General features: G+C 39.1%; 1 protein-coding gene across 1 annotated transcript; it reads left to right on the top strand.

Annotated features, from left to right (window-relative positions):
- Positions 1–230: 230 nt before the first annotated feature.
- On the top strand, positions 231–10,706 carry LOC135167549 (uncharacterized). The gene is made up of 7 exons (XM_064130848.1): positions 231–586; positions 825–1,021; positions 1,389–1,580; positions 1,937–6,927; positions 7,377–8,453; positions 9,444–9,569; positions 9,656–10,706. The coding sequence occupies exons 1-7, from the start codon at positions 567–569 to the stop codon at positions 9,737–9,739; spliced, it is 6,687 nt and encodes a 2,228-aa protein (XP_063986918.1). The 5' UTR covers positions 231–566; the 3' UTR covers positions 9,740–10,706.
- Positions 10,707–13,286: the final 2,580 nt, after the last annotated feature.

Raw genomic sequence — 13,286 nt, forward strand, 5'->3', positions numbered from 1 at the left:
ATGTGGTGACCTCTGTGTGCCACAAGTGAAACCTTCATGCCAACCGGTGTTGCCAACGTCACGAAATATTTGAAATAATTTTGGAAAAGATTATTCAATTTTTTTCAAATTTTGAAGTCACTTTTCCAAATATTCACAAATGATTACCAAACGAATGAGCATAATTATGAAACATAATTATTTTTTCGATTTGCCGTCCTACAGTCATTGTCATTAGGGTGGTATGTCGTCGCCCTATAAAGTGAGAAGTCGGTAAGGTCAGAACCCAGCAAATATTTTCACACCTGAATTAAAGGACCATTTTCTTCTCAAGTGTGATTCCAAGAATATAAAAGAGTGACAACAGACAACAAATATCGAACAATTGAAAGTGTGACTCCACTCATCGAATATCCAAATTACTGGAATCTAGGATACACAGAGAATCGAAGGATGTACGGGAGGCTAGAGGAGAGCAAAAATGACAGCTTTGGTTGACAGGGCAAAATGACTTCAGACAATAGCAATGATCATTCATAACTTGTGCAGGATTTTTTATCACGTTAACTATAATATGCGTCTAAATTATGCCCCGTAAGGAAAGAACGTGAGTCCATTTGCAATGTCAACTTAACCTCACTATTGACAGTTAATTGTTATGATTAACAATAACTGTTATTTGTAATGCTACTCGCAATCGTTTTTCATATTTATTGCTTTCAAGTTTATTTGATTGTAATCTACAATTTTCTAGATTCGTTACATAATTACGTGATTATGGATGAATATGTGTTATTGTTTATTTCCTAGTGTCTGCATTGACTGACTGATTTCCCATTTTACAGAAATGCCAAAACATGGGAACGAGACAGAAGAAATCGTATGAACACATATTTCAAAACCCTATCGGATTTGTTGCCACCACATCAAGAGGGTCGAAAGCGAAACAAAGTAGATATTCTCATTTACGCAGCGAAATACATAAAGGATCTCACCAATCGTACCGAGGAACTTTTTTTTACACACGCAGTAGCTGCACACAGTAAGTTAATTTGATTTCAGGTACTCACTGCAAATCTTTTTTCGACATTGCAAAAGCTTCTGGATAAAATCAATATTTTTCCCCATTTCGAGCACAAACAAAAACGTTTAAACATTTATCAATATGAAATGCAAAAAAATTTTGACTTCATTCAGACATTGTCCCCTCTTTTTTCTCTTACAAGTGGAAGAACGTATTTATCCTGTAGAATTTTTAATCAGAAAAAAATTGAAATTGAAAATTTTGAAATGAACGTTCTCCTGGACAACGAAATTAAATACCATTCAACAAGAAAGATTGTGATTATATGATGTAAGGATTTTGGGACGATTGACATTGGGTATTTGTTTTCGGTTGCAATCAACAGAAGAAGAACTAAATCGTCTGAAGAAGCTGGTGGCACAGCTCTATTCACGCAACCAGCTGCTATCGACCCTCTTAAAAGAAGCTGGAATCACGGTACCAGCAGAGCCAGCCCTGGAGAAAATTTCTCCCCTGAAGTGGTCAAATAAATTAAATGTCGACGATGTTGACAAGTATTTAGATAGATATAATGAATGTAAGTACAATATCAACTTCTGCGAATTGATTTTCAATATTATAATGTCATGCATGAAGGTACTATGACACCTTAGTGTCGCCCCCAAACACTCACTCCCGCTTATGGAAGTGCCCGCATGTCTTGCAGACATTATTTTCAAAAAAGGGAGACAGTTTTTCCAAATTATCTCCAATAAAAATCGCCCTCAAAAACATTGATAATTGCAATATGACTTTTTGATGAATTTCCAATTTTAACTCGAAGTCTTAACGATAAATTCGAAATTCAAGAAATAAATAGTTCTCTCAAGTAAATTGATATTTGCTAAGAAATAATTTATTTCACTTTTCGTACTACGATAACTACAATTTCAGGTAAAAAGCCTGTTACACGTAGGAGTAAGCCAATAGGTGTACGAGTGCCCTTGAAGAAAAAGCTCCCAACGACATCCCCAAAGAAGTCTCCAACCGATAATGTAGATACATCAGAAAATGTAGATACACTTTCAGAGGATCAAGAGAACCACGTGAACGCAAGTATAACTGATGCCACGGTCTTGCCGACTCCTGAGACGCCCTCAAAGTCCCCTGAGACGCGAAACAGCGTTCCCCAGAGCACCTCCATCATCGAGACACTATCATCCGAAAGTGTTGGACCGAAATCAGGTGTTGCAATTCGTAAACTAGAGTCACGAAAGAAAACAAAGAGAAAAAAATCGGCAGCAGAGGAGAAGGAAAAACAATCAACAGATGTTGCTCACCAGGGAAACCAACAGCTTGGAAATATTATACCAGGAACACTGATTCTCTCTGGTGGAAAAATAATGCCTCTGATGACTCCAATAACTCCAATTCCCTCAAATATTCTTGTTAATGCTCAAGCCCAATCATCAAATCAAATAATCCTGGGCAATAACCAAGCGAATTCAATGATAGTGATGCAATCAATTGGCACCAGAATTCAACATTCAGTTGTACCTGTTAGAAATCAAAATATCGTTAAGGCTGTGCAGAAAGTAACTCTCAATACTGTACCAAGTATTGGTACCAATGTTGGAATTAGTTCACAAGACTGGGTATCAAATGTTAGAACAATTGTTGAAGCAACTAAAATTGGTGGGAGAAAAGGAATTTTGCCGAAAGGTAAAGAGATAACTAAAACAACAATGACATACAAGGTACCAATTCCTGCTATTCACAGAGATGGAAATGTTTCAAAAAATTCAGACAATAATGTTAGTGAAAAAAATGAGCCAAAAAGTAGAATTAAAAAGCCAGTAAAGGGTAAAAAAATTAAGGAGAGAGAGAAAAATTCTGGAAGTAATTCGACGAAAGATGAAAAAAAGTTAGATATCGATTGTCCGAAAAATGAGGAGAAAAGTAGGAAGAGGAAGAATGCCAATGATCCCAAGTGTTTCCCACCAAAGGCGATCAAATCATCTCTTCCAGAAACTTGTGTATCTATTGAGAATCTTCGACACGTGATTGAAAAGATTGGAGAAGACGAATGCTCCGATAAATCTCAGAAATTGAACTCTGATAAACCTGAATCGGCTCAAAAATCGATTGAAACTTTATCATCAACATGTGGAGACTCAAAAGAGGAAATTTCCTCTTTCGAGAAATCACAAGAATCAACGCAGCCATCAACATCTGAGGAATTGTTCAATAAATCAAACGTTGGAACGTCCCACGATTCGTTACCGACGGCGGAGCCAGCGATCTCCAAGTCTTGCGACTCCTCAGTGTTAAATCCTTCGATTCAGTCAGCCTCACCGAAAGCCCCTTCATTCCCTCAACTGGATCCATCAAAATCTTCATCGACCTCTTCCCTCTCCGAAGTTGATAAAGTCATCGCTGAGACAGAAGACAAAATAGGGGAGACTAAAGGCGATTGTGACCTTGGACGACTGAATAATCTCCTAAATGCAGCGAGCACTCAGCCCCAAGTTCCTGAAGACACCAGAGCAATATTGGACAGTGGAAAAATCATTCTAAATTTGGATACCAACACGACTACCACAATGAAACAGGACACGAATATTCCAGGAAATACAATTCCCCCAGTATCTACATCAACTATATCTGAAGGGCTCTCAAAGGATGATAAGTCGAAGGAAATCAAATCTCTGTCGTACTCATCCAGCAGCACATTTGTTCCAATAAATACCAGAAACGAATCCCTCCATTCAGATTTATCAAACGATCTCTTTGCTTCACTGCAAGTGCCCTCCAGTTCCCACAATCCAGAATCAATTTCTCCAACTGCAGCTTTCCTAATGGCTTTTCCACTGGTATCATCATTGAACGGAAAAACCGAGGTCCTTGAAGAGGACATGAAGGAGGATCTGAAGTACCACAGCCAGACACCCCCAATGCTCCTTCAGATAGGCACCATTGAGCCGACAATCTTTAAACCTAAATCAAATGAAAATAAATGTCAGGAGACAATACATGAGAAAGGAAGAGTCCCTCAAAGCCCAGATAAATCCCTTGACATCACCTCTAAGCCGCTACCGAAAATCATCAACAATGAGCCCATAAAGGAACGATTGTATAAAGTTGTGCCTTATTCCGAGCCGTCAATGGCGCCTTTCCCTTCAACCCTCACAATTTCCACAAATCCACCAAACTCAATGGTCCAACGAGAGCCTCAACCCAAAAAAAATTCTCTGGATAATCCAAACAATTCAAATACTTTATTAGAAACCCCGAAACTCGAGGACCAGACGAGAAAGATCCAGAAAGTAGAGGCGAGCACTTCTTGCTCGATAGTCCACACAAGTCCAGCAATACTTTCAAGAGTAATGGATCAAATGCCGAAATACGACAGTAACGTGAAGTACCCCAGTCACCCAGAGTTCGTCCCTAATTATTCAAACTTCACGAGTGTCGACAATCAAATGCCATCAACTACGAGGATCTCTTACTCCACTCATTCATCCTCACAAGTGCCCCAGTCAGTCTACTCCTATCAACTTCCACGTCAGACTTTTGTGAATCGTTCCAAGAATATCAGCTCTATGGACAATCAGACCGTGACCTATACCATGTCCCAGAGTCGACCGATAACAGAGCCCAATGATCCCAATGATTATCAGACTCGAAATGTGAACCCTACGATGCCAGTATCGTCGCACAGTCTCCAGTACAATTACACAGCTCGACCAAAGGACTCTTATCCTCACCAGCATCAAGAGCAGCAGCGAGCCTACGTGGAGCAGGGACAGACGAAGGACTCGACAATCTGCCAGGGCACCTACTCAATGCACAAGGACTCTCAGATGTACCAGGATTACTCGAACGTCAATAAGACGTTAGGGACTCTAGACGCCTCCCAACTCTCGCGATCATACGCCCCACCGTCATCATCAATCAAAGATCCTCCCCAGAACTACCAAAATTATCCACCAATCGTTCAAACGAAGGAGCCACCACGTGACGTGCCAGCTAATCTCCCTCAGAATTACCCTGATCAATCAAAACAACCAACTTTGGAAACTTTTGACAATCTCCAGAGGGACTTTGACTCGACTCGTAAAGATTCTTTCGTGCCTTCGACTTCTACTGGCTCGAAACTCCCTAAACTCCCACAGAACAATCAGAGTACCGAGACCCAGAGAATTGAGACTTCAATATCATCAGCAGTAGACAAAATCCCTCAAGATCATTTCAACACGAATTATCCGAAAGGAAATGGAGTGTTGCTTTCTGATCCTCGATACCAGGTGAAACGTTCAGAGGCTCAGAGCTACGGACTTTACACCAAAGATCAGAAAAAAATATTTGACAACCGTTCGAATAGCCAAGTAAAGTCTCATACGCAGCCTTCCTTGCTTCGATATCCCCATCAAGTTCACCAGCAGCAGCGCCAACAGCAGCAGACGAACGTGACAACTGGTAATTATGGCCAGAGTATGACGGAAAATCTTGGCAAATCCACTACAACAGTCGCCCACAACTCCTCCAACTACAGCATTCTCTCCTGGACAACACTGTCCCCTATGGGCCTTGGAGGTAATAATAATAATCTTGGGCATTTTGAGGGTGGGACAGATCACGTTGATGACAATGATGGGAAAGCAATTTGCGAGAATTTCAATTACAGCCAACTGCACAAGGAAACTGTTGGATTTGGAAATATTTTGCAGACCGACCAGTATCCAGCACCTGAAGCAATTATTGATAAATCTAAACAAAAAATGTCGAATGACAATAAACAGGAGTATGGGGACACTACGAAAAATAAGAATGTACAGAATATTCAGCAGAAGCAAACGAGCAGAACTCATACTCACAATCAGAACCAAAGTATGGGAGGTGATTACAAATATAGTGGAGAACATAAGAATAAACCCAAGTACTCGATGGACTCGGCATACACTCAGACAGAGTTTGGAGGATTGGATCAGAGGCATCAGCAGACACAACAGACTCTTAAAACCCACCAAATCCCGGAATCTAAACCTGAGAAAACTGTTTATTCTATTCCTTACGATTCTCAAATAACATTCGATTTGGCTGATCCTGTGGGTCAGTCCCAAACCAAATGTCCTGATATTTACACCGAGAGTAATTACAAGTATGGCGACGATAAGGATCAGCACTCCCACATCAAGTACCAACCCATCCTTCAGGGACAGCCCCCAGGAGTTCTGAATGATAATGTGAGCTACAATTCGTCCAAGGGAAATCAGCAGCAACAGAATATGAATAAATCGAAAATTGCTCCTGTCCAGCAACAGATGCAACCAGTAAGACCACCAGTCAATTGGATGATGACTCCAGAGGTAAAGCACAACTCAAACATTGCCGATTTGATTTTACCACCTATTGGAAAGGAGCTCGACTTTTGTCAGAACAATATCTTCAGTCAAACTCCTTCTTACAATCAGGGCACATCGAATCAGTTTTACAATAATTACGATGTGTCTGTGAGTGCTGCTCACACTTTCACGAATGTTGGAGGACTCCAAAGTGACCGATTCTATCCTGAGGAGCAACCATTCTCTTGGAGTCCAACGAAAAATCCTCAGAGTGGAGCTGATCATCAGAATATGAAGGGGCTGGATCAACAGGTCGTGTCTTCGACTCTGCCAACGCTAGTGGGGGATTTGGCTTTGGGAACCAACATTCCGGAAAAGCAGAACTTCTTATTCGGTCAGGTGCCACCGAGGAGCAATGAACTACCAAAGACTTCGGTTAAGGAGAAGGATAGCAATTTTCAGGTTATGTTGAATCCTCAGACTGGACAGCATACCAATCAGGGAACCTCGTTCTTATCAGTTAGTCAGCTGGTGGAACATGAGAAGGCAGAGAAAGGTCATCATCAACAGAATCATCATAGTCATCATCATCATTCACAGGTGATTTTATTGATAGTAGTTTGATCATTATATCTCGATCTATGCATGAAAATCTTTATTGTTGGTTTGGCCTCACAGTCAGGATTGAACTCCACTGAAGTTCATACGTTTTAAAGGAAAAGGAAATTCTTTACTTGAGTAATCGCGAAGTAATTTCTTATTTAAAGCCCAAAAAGAGTGGACTTCAACTTTTTAGTTTTTTGACAAATTCGCAAAATATCATCTAATTATTCAATTGAGGTCACCGAAGTTTAAATAACGGTAATTGAATCGTAAAATAATTTAAAGTTCCACTACAATATTGAAAAAATATTATTTAACTGAACAAAATAGCCGAAGTACGTGAATATTTTTATTTTTACTTTGACGATATTACGAACGTCTAACGTTTGGATAATTAGGCTTGAGATATAACTGAAGAAAAAGCTCGTAATATTTTTCATCTATAGGCCCCACCCCAGTCCCGGAAGCCACGAAAAAACCATCCAACCCCCCGAACGACCACAAAACGACAAATGGATATGCGAAAGCAGAACAACGACCACCAGATGCAGCAGCATGACGATCAAAAGCTACCATCAGCCCATGGGTTTTCCGATCAATATCAACAGCAGTCGCACCAGCAGCCTCAACAGTCCCAAAAATATCAACAAAACGACGCTTTATGGAGAAATCGCAATTGCAAGAGTAACTACACAGCTGAAGCTCTAATTGGTGTAAACAATACGAATCTTCACGATGGAAATGCACCTGATAAACAGCTTCATGCTCCAGCAATCAAATTCTCCACAGATTATTCACAGAATAAGTTTCCTGGTAGTCTTGGAACAACTGAGATGGTGATGCCACCAATCAATTATCTGACGACACCAGACGATGGCAACAGCTATGGACAAGTGATGAACCAAAATTTCAATCACTCCTCCTACACCTACTCGCCAAATACAAACATATACCCCTCCACAAATTTCATTCCTGGTATTTCAAACACCACGAGTAGCTACATGATGCCACTCCACGACAATCCCACTGACTACCTCGAGGCTAATTCATTTCTAGTGCCCAATGTCACTAACATCACAACTCCAAAGTCTGTCATCAACACTTCCACCAGCAGTTTATCGGCATCAACAAGCAGAACATCAGTGTCTGCTACTGCTCCCACCAATGCCAAGAATCAACATTACAATAACACCGGAAAACAGCAACAATGTGACAAACGAAATTACACAAATGTCTCGAAGAAGAGCAAGAGAAAGCCTGAAACAACGATGCAAAATTTGGAGTTTCCCATTGGTGCTGCACCCATGGAGGATTATCACTCTCATCATCACACCCATCCTTCGACCTTTCTACCTCCACCACCGCATGCTAATCCACTCTACCAGAATAACTCGATCTCGAATGCTAATAGAAACCGGGGAACAAGTGGAAGTGCAAACTCAGTAGCTATGACACATCATCCGTCCGGAACAAGTCTCACCAATTTTAACTTAAGCACTATATTTCCGGAGATTAATGATAAGGTGAGTTGTTGGCAAAGGGGTAATACGACTTTTACTTGTTTTACCGATGTTTTTTCCATCCAAATGAGCGCTCTCCAATCGATCATTTTGTTTATTGTCTAATTTATATATTTAATTTTCTAATTCTAAATTGTATTATATAATTAAGCCAAAACTCATGTTATGAATTATTTTTTACATTTTCGTTATTTTTATTGGATGAATGGGCTGATGATTGAGGAATTAAACCAATAAGTCATGAATCAAAGCTCATTCAAGTCTCTTTTTGTTGAAAGTAAATGACAATTTCATCCGACAGTTGTTCAGTGATAAAGAAAGCAGATTCATCGCAGTTCATTGTCTCATGGACCTTTCGATAGAATATTTTGATAGAGTATTTTCCTCCTCTCTCTCATCCTAATGCCGTTGATTTTGATCTTTTAATCGAAGATGATGAGTCAGCCGGTGTGAAGAATTCTCCCTCTTCATTCATTTTTTTTTATCACGCTGTGCAGAAAAATAGATTTTTAGGCGCCCTTTGGCTCACTGTATGCGCTTGAAAAGTACCTTTTCGTAGTCTAGACTATGGAACAATTCCTGACAGAATCCAAGCGAGAAGAGAATATCAACTCTATAATATATAATATATATAAATAAAATTTGTGAAGTGCTTAGGAAAAATTATCGATGCATTTCAAAAAAATTATCTGACTGTGAACAATTTTTCTCGAACAATTAGATAAACTTTATGAAGCACTCGATAAATTTTACTGACCGCTATGGTAATTTTTCTTGAGTGTCAAAAATCCAACATGATTACCCAACCGTTGGGTAATCCTTGATTAATTTATTTGTCCGTATACCAATCGCTGGTTCTGTTAAATATGACAACAATAATTTAATCAACTGCAATATTAATTTGAGAGAGTTATGTTTCCATGTCACTTACATGAGCTCTCTCAATGAATCGCACGCTCAACTGATAAAGTCTGACTGAATTATGTTTATCAGGTCACAGGGTACAAACCTCCTAACACGATTCAGCCAGGCTTGTCTCAATCCTCCAATCATCCGTCGACGAGCTATCCTCAGCGATCTAACTACACAACAAACAATTCTCTGGGTCTTGCTGCACAGGTAAGTGGGGCCTCTCTCATACTTTATCAGGGAATATTAATATACAAATAAAATTAACATTTTTTCCTCTGGCTTCCGCTCTTTAGGTCTCACAATTGGAGGCGGGTCAATTTGCGACCGACTTACCTGTACCACCACCGCCGAGTGTGCTACACTACAAGGCCACTTGACGAGCAAAAAATGGACCATCCAATTAAACAAAAAAAAAAACGGCGTACTAATGTGAATATATTTGATGTAATGAAATTTGTACATACACTTTGGCGTGAGAATTGCCTCCGACGATGTTCTACATTGAGAGAAAAATTTTGTAAAACGAACGAATCATTCGGGGACTCCTCGGGGACTTACGCCGGTGTCGACGGTGTAAGTCCCCGAGAACACGAAATATCTGGGACCTTTTAATGGATTTCGTGATTAAAGTGTATGATTCAATCGTTGATTCTGACGACTTCAAACAGAAATTTCATGAATCGATCGCATGGGGGTTCAAGTCTATCAGATATTCCTTTAGATTCCCTGAATATTTTATGACATACTAATTAGTTGGTACCAGATAGTATGACTATTGTGGTCTTTTACGTGGTACCCTAGACAATTCCTTACCCACACGTACCTCTAAGCTAACTTATATCTAACTCCTCATGCACTTGGTTCATTTTCCGGCGATGACACAATCCCTCATCACCGGGATTCGAACCTGCGCTGTTCGGGGGTTCAGTCATAGGCCCAGCACGCTGACGAGGAGCCCAAAAATGTCCTCTTTATTTTATCAGATTCACATTTTTATTCGAATGTACCACATTCTGTCGATCTGGTACTTTATTGCAGGCGATATCACGTGCAATAAGACATTTTCAATGAAATAATGACTCATTTTGAGACTAATGTAATTATCTACGATCCCTAGGGAATCCATTGGTAAAATGAAGATTTACAATGTTGAAACAATGGAATTCTATTTTCATATGAATATATGCGCGTCCAACAAAATATATTTCGTAGAATCTACGATATTTTTCTCTCATTGTATATACTCACACATCTTCACCACTATTCCCTATCATTGGAGGGAATTCTTCGGCCATTCTAACTTTACAAAGATGTTGAATTAAATATTAAATTTAATAATATTTATATCTTTCTGAAGGTCTACTTCATTCCCCTTAGAATATTTCAAAAATTGTTACTATAATTATGCGATATCATAATTGCAATCGTTTATTTTGTTGGTAAGTAAATGTTATGGTTTATGTTTACGATTTATTATTTTTAGAACGCGATCTAAATCGATTACTTTATTAAATGTTCATTCAAATAAATTTAATCGATTGCACATTATTTAAAAACGCTTGACAATATCAATTTCTGGTTAATTTATTGAAAAAAATCATTAATTTGATCGTTTGTTATTACTGCTCATGCTTTTTGATGACTTTACACGATCGAGGATCTCCATAAATCAGTTCCAATACGTCTCCCTAATATTTACACGATTTTCGTAAATAACATTTAGATTTACACTAACAAACAATCTTTCCGTCGATTTACAGGAGTCCAAAGTTTAATGGAAACTCGTAGCTATCACTCTTTCGTCTTAATCTACGCTGGAATCATGGTAATCAGACCTTTTTCCAGTTCATCTGAGTTTGGAATAGTCAAACTAATGGAAGATGTACTATCATTAGAATTGATCAAATCTCAAGTCATTATTACGTGAGAAGATAAATGGTGGGTGGGAGTGATCGCCGATAGAGACTTAAGTTCTCCGATTCATTCGGAGCTGCTTTAATGTTATCACGTGGACCTGCATCTCAAATTCTTCATGTGAGTTCCCGGTTGAGGAAAAAACCGATGCGTGGAGGCTCTCCACAGGCTGGAAGTCCACCTTCGTCATGTGAAATTGGAAGGATGAGGATCAAGGAGCATATTTGGACTGGAGGACGCAAATGACATTTCTCTCCCACTTGCGGCTGAGGATCTCTTAGTTTATTTATTTGGGGTTAAATAATATTGTTACGTGTCCCCCTTCGAATATCATTCATTTGTCTATGATCTGAACTTGGTAAGAAGAACGACTGTCTTTTGGATAACATTAGTCTGGGTGTCTGTCTTCGGAGCTCTTACATGACACATCGTAATACTTCTTGTAATTAATAAACCGCCCCAAACATTTACCAACCTGTGTCGTCTTTATTCTTCGCTGGATATAACAATATATTGTGCATTAGGAGTGGAAATAGTAGATTGTGGCTCTAGGTGGTAAAGTGTTTTCCGTCTGATGTTGTTTTAATCCTCGCCTTCGGTTTGGGTAATAAACTCATATGAGTCAGAAAATACATTACGTCCGTGTGGCACATGGTACACTGAGAAAACTTCTTTAAAAATTACGGATTTGTTTCATAATCTGCCAGTTAAAAAAATGTTCAGTAAAAATTACGAAAAAGTTACGGACTTGTTCAGGGAATTTTCAAGAAAAAGTCCAGAATGTTTAAGAAAAATTATAGGACGTTCAGTGAAAAAATATGGAATTGTTCCATAATTTTGACTGAATATTGTTTTTGCTGATAAATTAGGGAATAGACACGTAATTTTTCGAGAATTTTTCTCTTCGTGTAGGTTCTTCCTAACATCTAGTGGATATCTAGTGGATAAGATTCAATCCGTAAGGCGACTTACGATTTTTCTATGGCGTCCGGAATATTTTAAAATACATTTTTACATTTTTCGCGTTTTTCTCGGCTCCTGGGCCTCCTCTTAGAGCGCATAGGGCCCGGATTTGGGATCACCCTGTTTTTCGCCGATTCTCTGAGAACATAATATAGATATCACAATAAATCCAACGGCATTCAATTCGTGAGGGGATTCACGATTTTTCTAAGGCTCCGGGAAGTTCCTCAAGTCGGTTCCAACGCTTTTCCCATTTTTCTCGGCTCCTGAGGTTCCTGCAGACAGGGCCCGAATTCGGGTTCACCCCATTTTTCATGAATATCTCCGGAATTAATATAGATAGCAGGATAAATCTAATGTCATTGAATTTTCGTGGTGATTCACAATTTTTCTACAGGTCCAGAAATTCATCAGTGAATAAATCCTCCATTTTTTTAAATCCAATTTTTCATTGTTGGTTTTCGGGGATTTCCCCGGGTACAAAATTCACTCTTTTGTCAAGTTTTATTTATTTTTTTTCATTTAAGTGATGATGGTTTATAGCCACATTATCCGGGATTTCCGTTGGTTATAAAATCAAGAGAAATGTCCACAGTTCTTCCTTAGTTTTTATAACATTTGGATATTTCCAAATACATCTGTTGATCAGAAGGGGTCATAAAAAGGAAATATTCCACGGGGTGGACATTATATTACCCTCTTCAGGGCAACTGAGTCTAACTTGTTCTGCCTCGTCAGTCTCTTGTAGATATTCATTGTGTCAAGTGCCTTCTGTCTGTGCAAGTCTTGGAGATACTGAAATCAAAATCATTTCTAAAAGTTAATAAACGTGTTTGCTTATTTAATACCATAATCCAACATATCTTATTGGAAATGGGATAATGGTTTAGTAATCAAATCGTGTGTGTGTGAATCGCGTTTTATCTCTTTTATTTTATACGCTGGAAATCACGACCGCTCTGCTTCGTTCCCTTAAACGAACTAACTAATAGTCTAAAGGGATACGACACCCTGGACCTGATGTCTCATCAACAATGATCCCACTCA

The sequence above is a fragment of the Diachasmimorpha longicaudata genome, chromosome 11, assembly GCF_034640455.1.
Source record: "Diachasmimorpha longicaudata isolate KC_UGA_2023 chromosome 11, iyDiaLong2, whole genome shotgun sequence".
Lineage (NCBI taxonomy): Eukaryota > Metazoa > Arthropoda > Insecta > Hymenoptera > Braconidae > Diachasmimorpha > Diachasmimorpha longicaudata.

What these genes read in the sequence shown, in the direction of transcription:
- LOC135167549 (XM_064130848.1), top strand. Translation starts at nt 567, where the DNA reads ATGCCCCGTAAGGAAAGAAC. An exon ending in GTCATCATCATCATTCACAG is followed by an intron (nt 6,928 to 7,376) that starts GTGATTTTATTG and finishes TTTCATCTATAG; the next exon opens with GCCCCACCCCAGTCCCGGAA. An exon ending in CTCTGGGTCTTGCTGCACAG is followed by an intron (nt 9,570 to 9,655) that starts GTAAGTGGGGCC and finishes TCCGCTCTTTAG; the next exon opens with GTCTCACAATTGGAGGCGGG.